This window comes from Cuculus canorus, chromosome 1, assembly GCF_017976375.1.
Source record: "Cuculus canorus isolate bCucCan1 chromosome 1, bCucCan1.pri, whole genome shotgun sequence".
Classification (NCBI taxonomy): Eukaryota; Metazoa; Chordata; class Aves; order Cuculiformes; family Cuculidae; genus Cuculus; species Cuculus canorus.
In genome coordinates, this window is record NC_071401.1 from 119,106,566 (window position 1) to 119,130,223 (window position 23,658).

General features: G+C 40.6%; 1 protein-coding gene across 2 annotated transcripts in view; it reads right to left on the reverse strand.

The window, feature by feature from the left end:
* Positions 1 to 23,540, reverse strand: part of NME7 (NME/NM23 family member 7) — a 96,812-nt gene extending 73,272 nt beyond the window's left edge. The window contains exons 1-2 of one of the 2 annotated variants that reach the window (XM_054059868.1): positions 23,465 to 23,540; positions 3,391 to 3,498 (exon numbers count right to left, since the gene is read on the reverse strand). In XM_054059868.1, the coding sequence (XP_053915843.1) occupies positions 3,391 to 3,498; positions 23,465 to 23,467 (111 nt within the window). In that variant the 5' untranslated portion in view covers positions 23,468 to 23,540. Of the gene's footprint in view, positions 1 to 3,390; positions 3,499 to 23,398 lie in introns of both variants that reach the window. The other variant, XM_054059863.1, reaches the window with a different exon arrangement.
* Positions 23,541 to 23,658: the final 118 nt, after the last annotated feature.

Consider the following 23,658-nt stretch of genomic DNA (forward strand, 5'->3'; position numbering starts at 1 on the left):
AACACAAATTTTATTCTACCTTCAGAAATTTCCACAGAATTGTGGGACTGAATCTGAATACTACATTGATTTAATTCCTAACCCTTTGAACTTCCACGTGTACCAGGAAAGCTTAGAAGACTAAACCACAATTACAAATTTGTTCCATTTAAATAATCACAGGCCAACAGCTATCTTTGCATTTTTTATTTTATCACCTGCTTGTGTGAGTTCAAGCTGTGATAAATGGTTCAGGTGCCTAGTGGATACCTCTGCCCAATCTGAGAGTTCCCCCTAGCAGATCTGTGCCGTTTCACAGACCAGTGACTCGCAGCAGGCATTACCAAGATACATGCTGTGGCAGGTCTCCTCTTGAGGGCATCGTTCCAGTGATACTATGCTTTACTTGACTGCCTAAGACTCAAAATTAGGAACGGATGGATGGCTGCAACACTGGGTTGAGAAGTTCTCATTGCCTAGAGCTGCAAGCTCAAAAGCCTGTCAAGACAATTCATTCCAAGCAAGGAGCAAGACATTAATGTGTAGTTTTTCTGGGTGGGCTGGTAAAGCACAAAAGGCAACCTGATGAACAGTTCCTTCACTGCATGCAGATAATACAGATGCTATTTCAGCTTCCTGGAGAAGTGGAATCCTGTGAAGGAAAGAGTTTTGTCCTCCTCAGGCCAAACTTTCCCTGTTCTGTCTTGAATTATGTGTACTGTCCTCCACTGCAATGGTATTTAGACTGAAACAGCATTAAAAAAAAAGAATATAATTCCCATAAATTTTGTAGGAAAAAAAAATTAAGAGCAAAATTATATAGGCCTTCATGTTCTGAAATGTGTGAATACATTCCTCTCCTGTCAGAAGGCTGGAAGAATTGTAAGGATTTTCAGAATAGACAAAACTTTACAGATCAGGGAATATCAATTATTTTGATATTTCCTCCTGCTGAAGTAGGATTATATGGAAGAACTCTTCCATGCTGAAATCTCTTTAGCCCCTCACACATGCTCTTACTCAGTGTCCTCTATTCAAGTCTTGCAGGGAATAAAATGACAACAGACTGAAAAAAAATCACTTGAACTCAGCTACCTGTTTTTCCTGGACTTTGCCAAGAAGCCTGTTAACTGACTTGACCATATTAAAATTCTTCAATATCTTGACTAAAAATCTGAATGTTTCCTCGATTATTTCATATACAGTTGCTAGAAACGCTGTTTCTCTCTTCTGAGACAGAAGATAAAGGCAGGGGGAGAGGAACATCTATTCATGTTAAAGACTCCTTCTTTACAGTGGAATTCTGGATCTGTTTGAAAGACCTCTTAAAAAGCCACAGCAGAAGAAATGTAAGACTGACTGGACTGTTCCCCTCCTGCCCACATACATGTGGAAGTAAATTATCCAAAACAAAATAGTTCTCCGCTAATAATCTGTCCTTTTTAAAGATTTCTTCTCTCTTTTTAAGAAGTCTCCCATAGAAAGAAAAGTTGTTCAGGCTTTAAGAATTCCCCATGAGAATTAATAACTGTGGAAAATTCAGAGAATGGGGTGTTTTTTTGTCAAGAGATTCAGTTTGATCATAAGAGTTGCTTGCCGTCCCTGGACAAAACCCTGTCTTCTTTCAGCTGTACAGCAAGCTGGAAACTTGTCTCATTATTCCCACTGTCATTTTTCTTCACGTTAACAACCAAGACACATGAAGGACTGAAAAGGAAAAGGAAAGCTGAGGACTTCACAAAACACAACCTTTCAACAGTTCTGCCCCACCCTCAGCTGAGGTGTGTGATAAAGGAGAGGTATCGTCAGGGAGGTAGGAAAGGGGATAAAACATCTTTCTTATAAGAAGGGGAAGCTGGCCCATAACCATTACCTCCCTTCTCTTCAGATGTATTAAGAGGTAAGAGCAGGTAGCTGTCATCTCCTCAGGAAGATAACAAAAGGTGCAGAATTGGTCATTAACAAAGAAAGAATCACAAAATTCTGCAGAAATTTTAAAAAACTAGAAGAGAAATCTATATTTAATCTCTATCCACAAACTCACCCCCAAAACTGATCTTGAGAGATTCTTTCTATAGAGATGTTACACGCTTTTTCGCTTTTTTAACTCTTGTCCTGACCACACACAGTCCATATACAATCATGACTGTGTACACACAACACTACTCTTACCTTAAGAGCACACTAGCAAAATGCAGGTGTCCACTAAGCCATAGGTATTTGATACTGAATGCATTAAGAAGATCAAGAACACATTGAAAGCTTTTGGTTTTGAGACATCTAAATGAACAGGTGAAACGAACAACAATTTTGCCAGCCTACACACAGCTGTGTAGGAAGGTTATTACAGCTCCTGACTGATTAGCTAAATTGCCTCTGGGAAAGAAAAAAGAAAAATCCCCACATTTTGACAACTGAGCATACATAGACATCATATAAGGAACTAACTTCAAAGGGACAACATCACAATAGAGTTTGTTTAAAGAGACTATCAGTAAAAAGTGCAAAGTGCATCTCCTCAAACAGGTGGGTACCACGGTTTTAGTGAGCTGTAGTCTGGATAAGAAAAGACAGATTCCACCATTTCTGTGTATGATATTTATAGCAGGAAACCTAAAATTTGATAGTGAAATTACTAAGCGTGAATATCCAAATCTAAGCTATCCTCGGAACCTTAGGTCTTCATTAAAAACCAGAATAGACTAGTCCAAACTACTCACTCATCCCTAAAATGGAGCATAAACCACTGGTTGGTTCATTAGGGTTATCTTTACACTGTATATTACACTTTTACATAAATTCCTGCTTCTGCAAAGTGCTTGTTTTAACCTGCTGCCAATAAAAAAAATGTGGATTAGTTATACGAACCACAATTCGGAAAGGTCTGTGCAAGCACCACTGATGGAAAAATTTAGATCCCACTGTCTGCAATATCCTTCCTCTCATTTAAAACTAAATTAAGAGCAATTTACCATTTTTCTACTTTTTATAAGATTTTTTCACATTTTGCTCTTCAGAGATTTCTGGAATTCCAGATGAAGCTTATTCCCTTGTTTGGAATTAGCTTCAATTTATGTTTCTCAAGCAGTAAGTCAGTGCTTCTGAGTTTCAATGCTGCAACCCAAGCAGAGACTGAATGAAAACAGATCATGGAAATTTATTAATTTATGGAAATCAATCTCTCCATGTCAAAGCAAGCTTTAAGGAAAAAAAAAAATCATAAATGTGGAAGCTCTTCCATATGCTTCACTGTGAAGTTGTACTTTTGCCTTTCATTTTAGAAAAGGAGCAATTAAATCACACCTTTATTACCCAGAAAATTACTAGACATGGGCAGTGGCTTGCTATTTTACAAACTGTTAAGGCTGATATTACATTTAAGAAAATGAGATATTTTTCTTTTATTCTTACCATTTCAACTGAGCCATCTTTTGGATAATACAGAATCTCAAAACGCCGGAAGAGGGAAGCATGTGGGTCATACCATTCAGCAGTGAAAGCATATCTATCATCTTGACTCTGCAAAAAGAAAAGAGGGAAAAGGGTTATCATAGTAATCATACATGTCCTATATGTAAAACACACACTAGTGATGCACTCACACGCTCTGCATATTGTAGTCTGCTCACCACAGCTGGTGACATCATTTCACTTGATAGTGATCATCTTTTAAGTACGATGGAAATAGCATGGCAGTTTTCCAAACAATACCAAAACATATTCTGATTTCATCAGTCGAGAAACATGGACTGCTATTGCTGTTGTTAGAATTTATTGTGAAATTGAGCCAAGTACTTGACGTACTTTCATTTCTTAAGAGACTGTGTTTATTCATGACTAACTTACAGAATCTTAACACATTTTCTACATAGTCTACAAGAAAAGACTTCCCTCTTCCTGAGCAGTCATACCTGAACTCCTGTTAATGCCGAGATAAACATATTCAAGTTAACATTAGTTTGATTCACTGCTTAACCTCCTGTCATTTACATAAAGCATAAACAGCCCAACCTCATTAACAACATTTTCTGCCCCTAAGGAGTGTGACAAGAAAGCTAGACTGCCATTAATTCCTAAACTGTAGCTACATGTGTAGTTTCTCTCCACTCCTCATCCTTCAGAGGATAATCCCCTGCAGGAAAGTAAGCACAAAGGCGATGCAATGCACATGGATGTGCAGTTTCAGCACCTCTTAGTGGTGTATGTTTGTTAGCTATTGATACTGCAATATTAGTTATTTGATAGATGTTAGAGAGAGCTCTAAATTTTTATTTTCCAGACAGTTACTAAATCATATCACTGCCCCCAAGAGAAAGCATGGGCTTGTCACAGGCTTCCACTGTTCAGTGGTATCTCTAATCTTCTCTTATACATCTTAAACATTCAGGGACAACTGGGAGTTCAAGTTGAAGCCATGCAGGCCTTTTTAGTACTTCAGATTTTAGAAAACAGCAGCAGTTCAGTTATTTCTAAGACTGCTCAGTAAGCAACAGGACAGAGAGAGTTTTCATAAGCTTCCATGACTGTTCTGAAACATCATCTTTCAGGTAAAGAAACATACTAACTTTCCTGGTGAGTGCAAGCCTATGGACATATAGACGTTAAAAACAAAAAAAACCCAAACTAAAACCACAAAAATATCCCAAATCATGTCAAAATAGAAAAAATACAAAAAAACAACAGTGATCTTGCTTTTGCTGTCAGTGAATTTTTTCCTTCAGCATTTTCAGCTTAAAATTGACTTAGGACTAAGTGCTTTTGCAGGTTGAAGGCCTAAGACAAGCAGCAAGGGGAAGAAAAAGATAATGAAAAACAATTTCTGGATTTTACAATGAGAGGAATACACGGCAAGCACTTCATTGTCCTGGCAGCCCTTATGGTACCCCTACACTGCAAAACAAAGAAATAAGTACATGATTTTTTAAATTACATGACTATATAAAAGTGTCTGAGGAGACCTTATAGTGGCCTTCCAGTACCTGAAAGGGGGCTACAAGAAAGCTGGGGAGGGACATTTTACAAGGGCATGGAGTGATAGGATGAAGGGGAATGGCTTTAAATTAGAGGGGGGAAGATTTAGATTAGATATTAGGAAGAAATTCTTCATGATGAGGGCGGTGAGGCATTGGCACAGGTTTCCCAGAGAAGTTATGGAAGCCCCACCCCTGAAGGTGTTCAAGGCCAGGCTGGATGGGGCTTGGAGCAGCTTGGTCTGGAGGAAGGTATCCCTGCCCATGAGACACCTCCCAAACCAAACCATCCTATGATTCTATGATTACAGAGAGATTTACGCAGTGGGGGCAGGACAGTGTTCTGTGAATGATGTAAAGCTTTCATTTCTAACTTTAGAAGTCTGTAGAGCAATTAAAGTTTTATTTGCATGAGCTACTTTAACTTCTGTGTTATCTCTACGCTATATACTGCAGCCTTTGACAATACTTAAACTCGTGTCTTAGTACAGCATCCAGCACAAAATCTCCCTGGGGACTTACCTTGGTTTCTGGCCCTTACTTAATCCAGTCATGCTTGTGTCTTCGTTCACACTGCCTTCATTGTAGAGATATGTAAGCCAGAATAAACTCTTTCTTGCATAAGAACTCACACCATAATTCTCCTATACAGGCATGTCAGTGCTGCTAGCAATAATAAGGGTTGGCAGGTAATGAATAAAGATTAATTTCAACCTTGATCTTAAATTCATTCATACTGCTGGAAGACAAGACAAACATTTGATCGACCAATTTGACCATCATCTTGTCAAGGATGGATGTTATAGAGAAGTAGTTCTCCACCAAACAGCTTGTCTAAAAATAAAAACAGAGCTTGTTTCTGGAGTACTATCTCCAAAAGTTCATTATCGATGTATGAAATTTAAAAAGATGCACCACTCTTAACCAATGCCTCCTCATAACATGAAGATATATGTAACTGCATTACTCCATGCTACTTATTTTACACTACAGCATCTCTTTCAAATATATTTTCTAGATAGCAGATGTCAGAGAAGCTACTAACTTTCATTTAAGCAAAACTCCAAAAATTTCCATGGTTCCTTGTCTCAGGGAAGTAATGTATTTATATGAACAAGCAAGGAAAACACCATTAGATTTTTCATTTAGTCACCAGTATCAGTCATCAGCACTTTAATGTTTACAGTCCCTTTTTACGGCAAAATCTAGGGCCACTGGAATCAGTGATGTCAAGAGCTCATCTACTGTGAACATGGAAACAATCATCTTTTTTCTTTCTTCCTCCTTTTACAAGCTGCATGGAAAAACATTTGGATGCATGTATAGATTTTGCCAGCTTACGCTTTTTTGTTTATGTTAGTACGTATGAATATGCAGCAGGATGGCTCTGTGCACATGAGAAACTCTTACTGACGTACAGCTGAATTTAAAAAATTAAATTTTGTACTGAATTCTGAAAGTGGTGAAGGAACCAGCCATTCTTAGCTAGTATGGGACTAAGTTCTGGAAGCTAAATCTAAGCATTTATGAAAGAACTGTGCCCACCAATGACCTCTGCTGCAGAGGGAAATGGTTTGTCTGAAACATAGCTGCCAAGGAAACTCATAAGCAGAAAGCAGGACACTTAGCAAGTTGGACAGGAAATGATCTCTTGTCTTGTAAACCTTTTAAACTTCCAAAGGGCTTCTGTTCCACAGTAAAACAAACGCAGATCTTCCAAAGGTTTTGATGAGAAACAACAGTGGTAGAACAGCAGCTCAGGGACTAAGGAACTTGCATGGGAATGTAGAGAACCAGTTTTATCCCTCTGGTCCAAACAATGCAGAACATACATCTGGACCCATTTTTTCCCAGCTCCAAGATGCATCCTGACTGCCACATTGTTTTACTCTACTCTGGGATGAGTACTTCTGTCCTCTTCCTCTAGTTTTGACTAGAAATTTCATCCTAGAATTTCTCTTACAAATGGAGAACGTAGGGAAGCAGGAGCAATGGAATTTGTTTTCTGACGGTCATATGCACTCACAGACTTAACACAGTCTAAGGAAGAGCAGTTCAGATGATTTCCCTTACTAGTATATGGGCAACATAAGATCCTGCCTTTGGCATGACTTCCTTTTTTCCATTCTACAGATAATTCTGCCTCATCAATAAGCCTGATGTTAGTGTTTTTCTGTCAGTTTGTTACTTCATGCTTTTGAGCTGTAATTGTGAGGAAACAACTGCCTATGCTTAAACTAGTTATCAGCCTGCAATGTATCACAACTCCTTTAGCTTATTACTCACGAGAACTTCATATGAAACAGTATCAAAATATTTCTTAAAATTAGAAAAGCCCCTAGGTATCTAGAAAGTGCATCTTTACATGCTATTGGCAATCTCGTCTCTATGAGGCTTATACATACTATCAGGAACTTCAACATGCATGATGTATTTGACAGAGGCTCACGACCTGCTGCCCACATTTTCACAAGTTTAAGAGTCATGAAGACTACTGCTACATTTTAAGTGGGCAGCTTCGTGTCTGCTGCTCCTTCAATTTTCTAAGTGACTCAGTGACTGAAATCAGACAAGAGAGGCAAAGAATCAAAGTACCTGATTCAACTCCCAACAAAGCAATAAGATGACTGCACAAATCTTAGTAAAAGCTGAATCAGAGACAAAAGGATCCATCTTGATATCTGTATCCCATATTTTGTAAAGCTCCGTGCTGCCACAGGGAAAAGCTGTAGTCAAGCACTGATCTTAAGAATCGAGATGAAAAAAAATTTTAGGAAAACTGTTGCTTTCACAACTTGATCTTCCCCACCCCCGAACCAGGCTGGTGGCACTCTCAAAAATATTTTGGAAGAGTAAGAATGTTTTTATAAAAATGGGATGGTATCAATGGACAAGGATACAAATTATTGTAAAACTTATCATGAGGCTGTCTGACTCCAACATCAGCTAGTCTGCTTGTTTATTAAAGGAGCAAGAGTCATGAATTTCAGCCAGACCTATCTCCACCTTCCTCAAAGGCAGCCACTCACAGCCTTCTGCTCCCCCAGCAGGCTACAGATATAAGCACTGTACAGTTTCACCTCCTTTGCTAAGAGCCTCAGAAATACTTTGATTGCTTTAAATGGTTCAGTGCTATTAGCTTTACTGTTCTCCCATTATAATATCCGGCTAGCTTTGTTTGATTTTTGGCTGAATGCTTTCAGGTGCATCTGTCTAGCGAACTGTGGGTCCGCAGTACACCAGGCTTTCCAAGTAGCACTGAAGGCTCGTCAATCCAGAACATTAGACAAAAAAAAGTGACTTCAATTAGCTTTAAGATTGTCTCAACCAGTGCACTAGGACTGGTTTTCTTTCAAGGGGAACTCAAATGTGACAGTCCCCTGCAGACGAATCTATAAAGCTGAAAGAGAAAAGTCAAAACCACTTAAAACAATTGGAATAGCTACAAAAATGTTATATAAAATGATCAAGTAAAGACATCAAACAGGACACGTTAAGCTAAATTACATTAGTAGATGCCATAATACTTAATGAGCTTCCCTATTCCATTTGTGCAATCAATTTTCACCTGTGGGGGTGGGTGGGTAGCAGAAATCACGAACAGCCTTCAGGTTTGCTAAATAAAAGTTGATGGAAAATAGAAAACAGGACAGGGATTCCTGCATTTCCAGCTCTTCACAGACTTCTGTTAAACCTCAGACACATCAACTTAACCTTTTGTGCCTCTTTTCTCCAGCTAATACTAAATACTTATCATGGGAGGGCTTGCAACACTCTGAGCACTAGTAAATAAAATGAATACTTATATTACAAAAGCTGCACAGCAATTCTAGCTTATACAAAACAGACAGCTTAACTGCCTTTTATACAACCTATGACTGGACTGCTACAGCAAAACAAATCTCAGAAAGGAAAGAAACAGTTAGAAAAATGAATGGTGTCACTTAATCACTGACCAAACCACTTGCATTCTTATCAAACATAATTATCTTTGTAGTTTCCAGGTACTGCACGGCCCTCAGTTTCACTGAACAAGGTGGCCGGTACATCTAACAACAACAGGCAACGATCTTAAAAAAATACGCTTCCAAACCACTATTCTCTGCCTTTCTCTAGAATCCCTTGTCATTACTAAATGACAAGTACTTCTGCAAACACAAGAAATAATGAGGCCTGGTTGTCTATACCCATGTTTCTCATCCTTGACTGTTTCGACCACAGCTCAGGCACTGAATAAAGGCTCATAGCCACCTGGATTCTCTGCTGTCAAACTAGAGTCCAGCTCACACTGAAGTCTTTCTTCAAAGGTGCCTTAAGAGGTTTTCTTCCGCCTCCCCATTCTCATGACACCGGGAGGAATATCATTATCCCTCTGCCAAATCTGACTGAAATCTGTCAGTAAATTTCAGACTTATGGAGGAGGGGGACAGGATGGGTCAGACTTAGGACATGAGATAGTGGTCATATACACACAAGCAGGTTGTGATCACACAAACTTTGGTTTTATGAGACAAACAGGTTGAAAGCACCTGTATGAAGATTTCTATTTGCACGCCACAAGTAATTTTCCATCATAAATAATTATTTAAAAGGAAAATCTCCACTTGTGAAAGAAAAAGGAAAGGAAAAAAGTGCCAAAGTAGCTAAGCCATTCAATGTTATCGACAATTTTACAAGACAGAAACAAGAGGCTTCAGATCCACTGGTGGTATTTAACAAATAACATTCTGAGTGGCAGAAAGTGTTCTCAGTTTCAGCATGGTAATGCACCTTAAATCCTGAAATGAATCCTCAGCAGAGCAGGCTTATTGTGTTAGTCAACACATCTTCACACCTTCTGCCTTCACAGTTCCTATAATACAGGATATTTTCCAGGACAAACTTAAATCCACAACACTGTGTAGACAGAGTACTCAATTAGTTCTGTCTTTTAAAACTTGTTTTCCTCCTCCTCTTCTATTCATGTTTCTGACACATAAGCTGGTATAGTTTTCAGAACTCGAATTTTGCAGCCCCCCCACTTTCTCAACAGGCTTCTCTTTAGTCAAAAAAAGAAAAAAAAAAACAGATTAAAAATTCAAAACATCACTTTTCAAATGGAGAAAGAGCTGGCAATTGCAATGTCCACAACAGTGTCTTAACTACAGATGATTTTCAATCTAAACCTCATATTCAGAAGCTCACTGCTGAATTATGTAAGCATATCTCCTTTCATACTCCCTTTGTAGAAAGAAAATCCTGCCAATTAGAAATTTCACAAATTCCAGGCTATTTCAAACTAATTAAGTATTGGTTATATTATTAAAATTCTTAATTGTCTTTGGAAATCTATTGAGCAGACACTTGTATTTTTACATTTACATCCACCTTACTGCAAACAGGTGCTACTTCTTTTAGACCACAGCCCTCTAACTCCCAATGTTGCTGGTTCCTAGACTTCTCAGAAGCCTTTTGAACTAGATGTGTTCCTGTGGCTATTGCTGCCTGGACCATCTGTTGCCAAGTAACATAGGATAGTTCAGTCTCTGTAGCACTAACCAAGTCAGTCTTCCTCATGGACGGGGATCTCAGTTCAGTAAATCATGCCCATATGCTCAGGGATCATGATGAACACAGCTCTAAAAGACTGAAGCCCTCAAATTTTCTTCTCAGATTTAGGAATCTGCAAACCCACCTCACATCAGCAAAATTATCTGGCCGTTCTGTCAACTTACTAAGCAAGAAATCTTCTTTTACTACTAGATTATATAAATTCTGCAAGCTTCCCGTGAAGTGTGTAGGCATGATTAGTGTAACTTGTTCTTTTTCCTTCCAGCCTCTCATATAAGAAAATTAAGAATTCAAATCCTCAACCATTAACTCAACTCTTTTGCAATTACATGTTATAGTTAAGTGCTCAGTTATAGGATTCGTGTTATTTTTCTAAATATGGAACACAATTTCTCTATTTACTGGCTTGTGAAGACAGATTTAGCTTTAGAAGACCAGCTAAACCTTGTCTTTAGGCAAATATGTCACCACTTAATATATGTTACAAGATGCACCTTATAAAGCTTCAGATCATTACTTATTGTACTCTTAATTACATGATCACAGGTAAATCCTCTAAGAGTAGTCAGTAGTGCTCAGCACCTGCTTGTCTGCCTCCACTCACTCCAGTCTCACAGTGATCTTAATGCAAGCAGAGCTGTTGCCTGACTCACAACAACATTTGTAACACAAGACATCTCACATAACTACACTTGAGCATCAAGTTTAGGTGCTTCGCATCTACTCAGTCAGTAGTGGCAGAACTAACCTGCCATGGTCAGCTGTTGAATGCCGAGGCTCTGACTTCAACGAGGTCATTGTCTGCAAATGATCCCAGAAAGCCCAACAGTGCTGCACATAGATTGAGCTACCTGAGCACATCCCATTACAAGATCCAACCTACATTGTACATACAAGAAAAATATCTTTGAAAGGCTCAAAACTCGGCCCAACAATAAAGCTGAAGGCAATACTCCAAGGCAGTCTTCTTCTACAGCAACCATTCTGGCAAAATTTCAGCTTTTCATTTCCAATCTTTTCAGAACTAAAGTTCTTCAGAGGAATACTGAACTTATTTTTTTTTTCAATTAGGATTCCAAAATGTTTTCAATTTTTTTCCCCACATATTCTTATTCAATTCTTCCATTAAATTTTCAGCTTCCAGTGGAAACTGTCTGGAAACTTTCTAGCACAGTGGTTAAAATTTCAGAAAGTTATGAACAGTTGGAAATAGAAGCTTGAAAGGAAACACCTACAAACCCTGAACCAAGGCTGTCAACAGCACTTCAAAGTAGTATAATGCCTACAGCATCTTCAGATTATCTCAGCTCATTATAATCTTCTGAAAAGCGTTTTTAAAAAGAACCATTTGGTTGCCTTGGAATCCCATCTAAGGAAGAGAGGGCCCTTCAGCCAGCACCCAGGAGCTCCTGTGAATGCTCCAAAGACCACAAATGCTGCATCTACCTTGAACAATCAGAGCTTATAACAGCTGAGTAGCAATTTACAATCCAATGAAGCAGACTTATTTACCACCATGGGCACTTAAAGCAAGCATTTTGTCTGAGTACTGTTTAACCAAATGTTGACATTAAAATACTATTTTTTCTCAGGTTCTGTCAAATATTAATTCTAAGGTAGCTGGACTAAATCTGAATTTCATCTAGTATAGATGTCATGGTCACATACCCTTTATTCTGAAGTCAGACTAGTGACAAGTTACCTGTGAGCAGAAGTTCCCATGATAAAGGCTGTTCAACAACTTTCCATTAGTAAAACTGTCAAAAAGTGAAAACTTCTGTGGGTTTGAGGAAGCAAAGTGGGTAAGTATAATTGTTTTCTTAAACTCTGCCAGTCCTAGAGGACTTTTACAGCTTCACCTTATGGAGAATTGTTCTACAACAGTTCTCCCAGAGCATAATGCTTTTGTCATCACAGTTACGATGAGACTACATTATTTCCCAGAGATGCAAAGGCCTCTGCAGGATGCAGACAATGACCAAGAGATTCTAATCCCATACACAGTTTTGGTGAAGTTGCTTAGTTCCACCTTCACAGCTGCCCCTGGCATTAGTGCATTTGATATTCAGCACTTTTTAAGAAAAGGCGGCTATATTTCCTACATTATCCATTTGTAACATGGGAATAATAATCATCATTCCTTTCGTGAAAGTATAGCAAGATTTACTAAATAAAAAAAAAATTCATACTATTTAGACATTATAAATCCCCCTTGCTTTTGCCAAAAACATGGCAGAGGCAGCTCAGTTAGTTGATCCTTATTTCCAGGATCACACCTGCCTGTGCTCATGTGAAGAACTTTTACACAGCCTCAAGCATGCACACCCAGATCTCCCCCCTCCCATCTGTAGACCTCTCTTATAGGTGTCTCTCTTTCAAAGCGCGTTAGAATATTCTGCAGAACAAGTGTGATTTTTTAAATAATTAAGGTAGTTGAAAGTATTGAAGAATACATGCAAAGACAATGAAACAGGCTCTCCAGAACACATCTCTGGTGAGAGAGGCTTCTTTGCAAATACAGGAGCACCATCTAGTGCTCGAGGAGAGGTGGGGTGCCTTATTTAAACCTCAAGAATTTTCTGAATGATCAGGAAGAACCTGGCTCTGTTTGCTAACTCTTCCTAGTGCACTGTGCCTCAAAAATAGTAACCTTTTAAGAATACGTAGAAATTACTAAGTTGTAAAGCATAAATCACCACAGCCTGGGCAATACAGTCCTTTCACATGGGAAAACTGCTACCACACGAGCATGTGGCATTCTTCAACACCCTGCCTCCAAAAATGCCAATGCCACATTGTTTTAAATGAATGTCAGAGCTGTCTGCTCCAGGACAACTTGCAAGGGCCACCTCACAAAGATTTATCTCATACTGGAACCTTATTTCCCTATCCGCATTAGTGTGAGGAAACCAAGAATTTCTACCTTTACTGTGTGCTTACTTGATCTGGGGCTATTCTCGTTACACATGCAAACACTTGCCACACTCTCATTCTTACTCATAAGCTGTGGCACTGTATTCCAAAGCCCACCTACACAAAAATGTACTCCCTTTATTAAACCTCAGATTGTTTTTTCCTTCCACTTTGTTGGCTAGGAAAGAACTACTAGGTTCCACACATAAAACGCTGCTGAGTGACCCTGGCATGCTATGTAGGCACTGGTGCCTCTGGTTTCCATCTGTGTAAGCACACAAGTGAACACACAACCGTTTGGGAGGCCTAGGCCAAGCACAGTGCCTACTTCCAGGAAAGAGTACTTTTGTGGCTACCAGGAATAACCATCAATTATAGTTAAAGGTCAATTTTGATGGAAAAAAGCCCTCTTCAGGCTCACAGCTCACAGCAATAGTTGTTCCCTACTACCACTGTTTCTCACCAGCCAGTTAACGATTAACAGAGTATCCCACCTGGATGTACTGGATCAACATACATTTTTTAGAAATAGACATTAAAATGCTCAACTGCACTGCCGAAAACACTTTTTAGAGGCTCATTAATGCTTTGGGTTAAATGAAAGAGACACTATTGAACAGAAAAAGAAAGAAAGTTTAGTTTTCTGTATTTAGCCACTGCCCACTCAAACAGTCAAGAGGCTGGAGAACTCAACACATGAGACAAGGCTGGGAGAACAATGCCTTCTCAGCTTGGAGAAGGGAAGCCTGAGGGTGACTTTACTGCTGTGTACAACTATCTGACTGGAAGACAGAAAGAAAATGGAGCTAGACTCTTCTCAGAATCACACAGCAACAGTAAAACCCACAAAGGACACACACTGAAACAGGAAGGTTTTCAGTTACATATTAGGAAAAAATATTTACCAAGAGGGTGGTCAAACACTGGAACAGGCTGCCCAGAGAAGGCATGCAATCTCCACCTCTGGAGATGTTCAGGACTTGTCTGGACATGGCCTGGACCACCATGATGCAATTAAACCTATTTTAGGCAGGCAGTCAGACCGGATAAAAACAGAAAGTCCCGTCCAATCTGAACGATGATTCTGCGATTGTTACTACCAGTGTGTACCAGTCCTGCTCAAAGATCCATTCAGAGGCTACACAGATCTGTTGGCTTCAGAGATTAACATGGGTCCGCATATGATTTCAAAAAATTAAGAGCTCCAACAAAACATTCTTAAGCATAAATTTTATGCACATCAAATCTGCCTGGAACAATTTTCTAAATAATCACTAGCTTTCTCATCAAATTCTATTATTTTATATTGCAAGCTGAAAGGAAAGGATGTAATTTTTCTTTATTACTGGCAATGGTTCACTGAACAATTCCTGAATTTCTTCAATTTCTGACAATATAAATAAAACACCAACATACGATTAGAACAGGTGTGTCAAAGTTATTGAGAACTGCACCTATAATCTGAAGGATCCTGAAAGAAAATTTTGGGTGATAAAAAGGAGAATAACAGGAAATTTGACATTAGGTAATTAGTATCTATCTCTTATCCTATTCCTCTTACTAAATTGTTGCCAAGTGTCATCAAGAACATCCTCAAAAATCTTCCTTTATTTTAAAAGCCATGTTTAGCAGCAGGATATGTTTTCTGCTTTGCATGCACTCCAGCACCTCATTGTCTTTCTTGTAGTGAACACAGGATTCAAGGTGCAGCCTCACCAGTGCCATGTACAGGGGCACAATCACTTCCCTGCTCCTGCTGGCCACACCATTTCTGATACAAGTCAGGATGCTGTTGGCCTTCTTGGCCACCTGGGCACGCTGCTGGCTCATGTTCAGCCAGGTGCTGGCCAGCACCCCCAGGTCCTTCTCCTCCAGACAGCTTTCCAGGCACTCTTCCCCAAGCCCATAGCATTGCACGGGGTTGTTGTGACCCAAATGCAGGACCCAGCACTTGGCCTTGTTGAACTTTACGCAATTGGCCTCAGTCTATTGATCTACCCTCTCAAGATCCCTCTGGAGAGTCTTCCTTTCCTCAAGCAGATGAGCATTCCTCCAGATGAACTGGGTGTCATCTGCAAACTTACTGAGGGAGCACTTGATCCCCTTATCCACATCATCAATAAAGATATTAAACAGAATTGACCCCAGCATCGAGCCCTGGGGAACACCACTGGTGACAGGCTGCCAACTGGATTTAACTCCATTCACCACCACTCTTCGGGCCTGACCATCCAGCCAGTTTTTTACACATCCAACAGCACATCCACTGAAACCACGAGCAGCCAGTTTCTCCAGGAGAAACTATGCCTCTCATACAGAAAACTAATTAAGCCACACCAGGCAGAAGAGCCATAAATGCATCTAAAATTATTTTTAGAGAGACAGCAATTTCTATGAGCCATAGTCAAGACTTGGCTAGAGTAGGAGGTAATTTTTCCCACGGATCCTGACTCTGTCAAGTTTATATATGTAAGGTGGCATTTTATATAGCACGTAATCATAGAATCATTAAGTTAGAAAAGACCTTCAAGATCATCAACTCCAACTGTACCTGTCTGCTACTAAATCAAGTCACCAAGCACCTCATCTACCCACCTTTTAAACACCTCCAGGGACGATGACTCCTTGGGCAGCCTCTACCAGTGCTTGAGAACCCTTTCTGTGAAGAAATTTTTCCTAATGTCCAACCAAAACTTCCCTCGGTGCAGCTTCAGGCCATTCCCTCTTGTCCTATCACCTATCACCCAGGAGAAGAGAGCAACACCCACTTCTCTGCAACCTCATTTCAGGCAGTTGTAGAGAGCAATAAGATCTCCTCACAGCCTCCTCTTCTCAAGGCTAAACAACCCCAGTTCCCTCAGCTGCCCCTCATAAGGCTTGTGCTCCAGCCCCTTCACCAGTTTCATCCCTCTTCTCTGGACATGCTCCAGGACCTCAATGTCTTTGTTATAGTGAGGGGCCCAAAACTGAACACAGTACTCAAGGTGCGGCCTCACCAGTGCAGAGTACAGGGGGAGAATCACTTCCCTGGTCCTGCTGGCCACACCATTTTTGATACAAGCCAACATGCTGCTGGCCTTCGTGGCCACCTAAGTCACTGCTGGCTCATATTTAGCTGCTGTTGATCAACACGCCCAGATCTTTCTCTGCCAGGTAGCTTTCGATCCATTCTTCCTCAAGCCCATGGTGCTGCGCTGCATGGGTTGTTGTGCCCCAAGTGCAGGGCTCGGCACTTGGCCTTGTTAAACCTCATCCCATCGGCCTCAGCCCATCGATCCAGCCTGTCCAGATTCCTTTGCAGAGCTTCCCTACCCTCCAATAGATTGACACTTCCTCCCAGTTTAGTGTCATCCGCAAAATTGCTCAGGGTGTCATGAATGCCAGAAAGATGGCAGCACCAAACCCCAAATAAGTTCCTAGAACAATATTTTCCTTTGCTCAATTAGATACATCTCACAGGAAAGTTCTATTCTTTTAGCAGTTTTCATTATGCTGACAGAGGGCCAAGGGTCCTGCTCTTTCATCAGCAATGTACATAGCCTATCTGCCCAAGAGGTAAATTAGCAGTATTAGGTAACGCTAGTTCAAGAAGAAATCATATTTTCATGCTTATGAGAAGACTCACCATGCAATTAGCATTTGAAGGCTATCTGGCAGCATTTTGCTTTTTCTCTCCCCCTTGTGCTTTAGATTCCCTTCTGATTAAATGCTGCAAATGACAGCTAGGCATTAAGAAAGGAAAGTTGTCTTCATGGTTGTTTCTGTCATGTAAGCTTAAAATTGAAAGGGTCATCCTGAAAAAAACCCAATGTAATCACCATCTGGCACTTCAGTGAAACTGAGTCTTATTTTAAGACTAAAGAAGCAATTCTTCTCAAGCATGAGGAAAATGTCTCTTTGGGGAGAGATCTTTTCCTGAAAGAGTTAAAAATGCATTTCTTTTTTAAAGAGCAACTGTTTTGCAACCAGAAGTACATAATTTGAAATCTTCTAAAAGTTACTTTATAAACATGCACTTGTTCAGGAAAGTCTGTCAGCAGGGAAAAGTTTTGCCTGTTTAGATGATCAAATCTGAATGACGACTTCTCACCAAAGTTATCCTGTTTTACCAGCTCATTCAGTATGGTTGAGATTACTCATTCCCAAAGGAAAATCCTGTAAACCTAAGTATCTTCCACAGCTGCCTCGGGATCTGTATTGCCCTTGTAAAGTCTTCAGCTGAAAATTTGATCACACCAGGAAATGCTGGACCTTGAGGTACCCAAGACTCACTGTTGTCAAGCCCTAGGGTTGGTTGATTCTCTTCGTAAGATTCATTTTCCAGAACCCAAAATAAGACTTCTTCACTGATAAATCAAAGCATTTCTTAAATTTACTCATTTTTCTTGCCTGTCTAAACTGAAGATTTCCATGTTGATATTACCTAAGCTGGGAATTTTACCAATTAATTGATGATAATAAAAACAACAACAATAAACATATAACATACCAGTTGCAAATTTTTCTGTTGAAGTAAGCTGAACTGCTCATCTTCAGATATATTCAAGATTGTGTTTAAAATTACAAGACTGCAAGCTCTAGCAACCTACATCAGGAGAGTCTACTTCATATATGTTTTCCCCCAACTTTGCAAAAAGAACCAAGGTAGATGGACGCTCCAATTCCACCAGCCATGTGCTTCTACATCTACAAAATCAAAGCTAGATGGCATCGTATTAGACAAGTCACATGGCTTTATGTGCCTCAATTTCTTTATGGGCAAGACAGAAATAATATTTGCCTATTGTGTTGTTTGAAGAGTATTTGTAGAGTGCAGTTGTCAGATGTGTGCAGGGTTAAGAATAACTTTTAAATAGTGGAGGGAAAGGAAATCATCAACAGCACCTATATTCAGCCTCTCTGAGTGCGACAAGGCTCTACATCAGTGTGACACACTACTGGCCTACAGAAGCCATTGCTCTCTGGCAATCAATTCTCATCAATAAAAAAAAACCTAATGTTTTTAAGATGATGGTTCAATATGTTCTCCACATTATTACATGAAAGTCACCATTAAAGAATAATGCATTCCAGCAGCGAAGTAAGACACCAGAAGGCTGTGCTGTCATTCAGTGAGACCTTGGCAGGCTGGAGAGTTGGGTGGAGACGAACTTAATGAAGTTTAACAAAGGCAAGTGCAGAGACCAGTACCTACGAAGCAATAACCCCATGCACCAGTAGAGGTTAGGGGTTGGCCTGCTGGAAAGCAGCTCTGCAGAGAAGAACCTGGGAGTCCTGGTGGACAACAAGATAACCATGACCCAGCAATGTGGTCTTGTGGCCAAGAAGGCCAGTGGTATCCTGGCGTGCATTAAGAAGAGTGTGGTGAACAGGTCAAGGTAGGTTTATCCTCTCTCACTACTCTGCCCTAGTGAGGCCCCATGTGGAGTCCCGCATCCAGTTCTGGGCTCCCCAGCTCAAGAAAGACAAGGAACTATTGGAGAGAGCCCATGAAGATGATTAGGGGACTAAAGCACCTCTCTTACAAGGAATGGCTGAGAGACCTGGGTCTGTTTAGCCTGGAGAAGACTAATAGGAGATCCTATCAATGCTTACAAATATCTAAAGGGCAGCTGTCAAGAGGATGGGGCCAGACTCTTTTCAGTGGTGCCCAGCAGCAGTACATGGGGCAATGGGCACAAACTGGAACACGGGAAGTTCCATTTCAGCATGTAGAAAAAGCTTTACTGTGAGGATGATGAAGCACTGGAACAGGCTGCCCAGAGAGGTTCTGGAGTCTCCTTCTCTATAGGTATTAAAAACTGCCTAGGCACGTTCCTGCGCAGCCTGCTCTAGGTGAGCCTGCTTTAGCCGGGGGGTTGGACTGCATGATCTCCACAGGTCCCTTCCAATCTTGACCATTCTGCAATTCCGTGATTTCAGATGGAGATATGTAGGTTTTCCTTTGGGAATTTACTGCTCACCATCCACAGCAGCAACCTGTCACACATGTACAATGAAGATGCCAGAACACATTAGAGCTTATCTGAAATACTGTCATCTGATGACAGTGAAAACTATTTTCCAATGATTAGCTGACCTTTAAGCCAAAGTGCTGTCACAGAAAGACAAATAACTGCAGGACATTTCAGAATATTTCTCCCTTTACCTTAGTTTCCACCACAATTATTTGCCTAGTTTTACAATAACTATTTCCAGCACGTTGTCTTCACAGGGCTTAACACAAACATGGTCCAAATTAATCCAACTCAGAGGTATGACATTTTTCTTTCTGTGGCCATGATATGACTTCTAACAGGTTTTTTCTAAGTAATTATGTACGTTAAACCAAATGTAATCTATACAACTGACTGGAAGCAACACAGTACTACAGGTCTGCCAAACCTTCTAGTAGAACATTCATTACTTTCAGAATATAATTAGATTCCCGAGGCTAAAATCTAGCTTGCAGATCAATATTTGAATCTACTAGAAGGAGTCCTTTATTTTTTTATTCATGATTCCTGAGAAAAGATGTTTTGAAAATGTTTGAGTTGGATTAGGCATGTAAAGTCATGGTGTACAACAGTCACATAACTTATCCTTGTCCCAAAATGCTATGTCCATACCTAACTGGGCAGCATACATTCCCAAAATATCTATTTTTCCACCATCTTCCAGCTACCAAATTATTCTTACTGTATTTTAGGAAACTGGCAGGAGGAAGGGTATGTGCGTGGAAAAATTGGCTGCTTTGCAGGTGCAAAAGAAACAAGTAGGATTCTGTAACTCTTCAAAGGTCAGAAAAAAACCAAAAGACTAGTCCATTGCATAATAGGGAAAGCAGAGGAAACAGAAGTACTCCATTTCTCCCTTCAGCATTCACAAAACTAAATAAGCAGGTTACAACCAGCAAGGTAACATAATAGATTTTGACAAAGGGACAGAACTGCAGAACAGAGAAAGAAAAAACAGTTTAAAGAAGTTAGACACGCTCGGATCATGTGTAAAATGGCTCTTGATATATTCAGGATACCAGCTGAAGAAACCTCAAAAAACCATCCCAGGAATACCTTCAAACACTTAACTTTTGAGCATCCCCGAGAGAGAGGTCCAAGCAAACCGGAGAAGGGCAAGAGAGACAGTTCACCTGACTGCATGCAATATTTGGGAAGGAAATGGAGCAAGGTGTTAAGCAGCCAGTTGTTGAGCATCTCAGGAGACAATCAGGTAATAAAAACACAAAACATGAATTTGTCAAGAACAAATAATTTTCTGACACAGTGAGCAAGGGAGAAGCCACAGATGTGACATATTCGGCTTTGACTGGGTTTCTAATCTAAGTCACCTGAAAGTCTGAGAAGCTGACTAGGGAATTATGGCCTAAATTTAAGAGCAGTTATGACTAGTACATGAAGAAGGAACAGTTCTCTTGCAAACTAGAAGTCAAGTGGAGTCCCATGATGATCTGTCATGCATCTAGCTTTATTTCATATTTTCCTTATTACACCAACAATGAAACAGAAACCACACTTTCAGAATATGGGCGCATACTAAGCTGAGAAAGACGGCAAGCAGTTTGATAAACAGCAGGTGAACTCAAAATGATTTTCAATAACTGAGAAGTGGTCTGAAATTCTATAGAGATAAACACAAAGTAGTATAATGATGATCAAAAATCCAAATTAAAATACATGGGGAAAAATAAGCCTGACAACAAAAGCTAAGAACAAAAATTAAAAGCTACAGTGGGATGCAGCTAGTGCGAGTGCAATGAAGTACAGCTGGGGGAGAAAAAAGGATTGTGAAATTGATGCTACAAAAATCTAAAACACAAAACCCAAGTATTTTGCTCTGTTCAGTAGCAGTGAAACCTCAGTTGGTGGACAATGTACAGATTGAACACCACATTTAGAGAAAATTGCACAATGAAAAAATCTAAACTTTAAAAACACATTACCAATAGGAAAATACTAAAAGCATAAAATTTCTTTAGTGTAGAAGAATATGAAAAACAGAAAGGGTAAAACAACAGTCTTCAAGTTCTTCTGCACATAAAATACAAAAATGGAATATCTTTATACCCATCACAGGCACAACAAGTAATTACTGGCATCATTTGCAGCAAGGAATATATCAGGAAAAAATCTCAGTGAACTATAAAAAAAATCAAGTAATAGAATTATATCAGAAGATTAGACAGCTCCTGTCACTGAAGGCTTTTCAAAACAAATTAAACAAATTCTCCATAAGTCTTGTTACAGGTCGCTGTGAGATTTGACACTACTTTAATGAATCAGTTAACTTGGTGTCACCTCAGAAATAAAGGGAGATTATCACACACACAGTGACAGTCAACCACAACAAAGAGCACATTTTACCTAAGTGACATCTGTTTAAAGTCAGAAAACAGGACATCTGCCAACATGAATAAATTCAGCGTGGAAATTGAAAAGCGTAATTTTACCTGGATTAAACAAAAGACCCCTAAGTTGTGTATTTGAAAATGAACAGTGGCATTCCCACTTAAGCCACAAACACCAATCTTGAGTTTGCATCCTGAAACCAGGGTGCAAACAAAGCTGCTACACAGGCTGGAGGAGCTGGGGCAAAGCTGAGCTGCTTCAGGCAGGTGTTTAAAGCCGAGCACACCCACAGGCACATGGGCAGGCTCTTGTATGTATCTTGAATATGTGTTTGAGAGTATAAACTCAATACAAAGTTGCTAAGTTTGCAACACTGATTTTCCCACACCACCCTACACAAAGGAGCCTCAGTCGGTTTACCAGTGCATAATCCGTTTTGGAACAGGCTGCCAGGGAAGTGGTGGAGTCTCCTTCCCTGGAGGTATTTATAAAGTGTGTAGATGTGGCACTTCAGGACATGGTTAGCAGGTATGGTGGTGTTGGGCTGACGGTTGGATTTAATGGTCTTAGAGGGTTTTTCTAACCTTAATGATTCTACTGATTCTACTTAATGATTTTGTGAGTCATGAGTGCTCCCACAGCGACATTCTCTCATCTTCCTTGCATTACTAAACAGAAGATGCCATCAAGAATTAAAAGTGCCACACCTGAAACACATTATTCCCCTTCTTTAAATTTCCCAGCTGCCTTGCCACTGGGTCCCTCATGAGTTTCCCAACTATCCTATTCCTAATTCAGGGACACCCTGCAGTGCCAGGAGCTTTACAGTTTGGCATCAAGGAGACCTCATGACAGTTTACGATTCCCCCCTCACTGTGCCTCACAGGATCCCTCAGGAAAGAGAGAAGAGCAAGGGCGAAACCCAAGCCAGTATAAACCCATGAGTGAGGGGAGCCCTGAGAGGAGCCCCAAGGGTGATACCAAAAATTCTGGCAAATGAACTCTCTTAGACTCATTTTGGAGTTTTACAAAGCAAGAGGCCTTTATCAGTCCTGGGTAACATGAGGGAGTGATCTCGATCAGTCATGTGCAGCAAGACAAGAGCTGGGACAGAACAGATTTCCCACTGACATGCATGTGGATAAATTCTCCCAGAAATCTTAGGCATATTCTATTAATTTCCAAGGACCGATTTTAATGTTATTATGAACTTCACAACAGTCAAATCTCTTGGTGATTCGGATCTTTGGAGCCAGCTCAGCCTGACCTTGCCTTTCAGACAGGGCAAGGCTGCAAAGAGGGGATTGCAGCAGACACAGCTGCTCAGCACAGACCACACCGAACACACTGCGTTATCAGCTCCGAAAGAAAGAAAAGTGTAACAGTGTCTGGAAAAACACCATTTGTAAAAAACCTGCTATAAGAAAGCCATGCTCTCAGACATTCTAACTGTCAAAATCCACAATTACCTGGATTAACCCAACTCAACTTAAATCACAAATATTCCACTTTTTGTACCACTAAACGACTCTCCTTCCGAGAGGATCCCTGCGCTGGGTCCGCCCTCCCCTACCCCAGTAGATCGGCGCCCCGGGGCTGAGTTTCCCGCCCCGCCTCAGCAGCAGCGCTGCTCACACCCACCACGAGAGTGGCTGGTGGTGGTGGTGGTGGTGGTGGTTCTGCTCCCGCCCCGGTCCCGGCGCTCACCATGGCGATGGCGGCAGCGCTGCTTCCCGCCTCTCTCCGCCAGCATCACGTGACGCCGCGCGAAGCCGCATCCCGGCAACCGAAGCCCCGCCCACCACGCGTCGCTCGAGGCGATTGGTCGAGAGGCTGAGCCACCACCCGCAGCGTCCCGTGACGTCACGCGAAGCGGCGCCTTGGCAGCCCAAGCCCCGCCC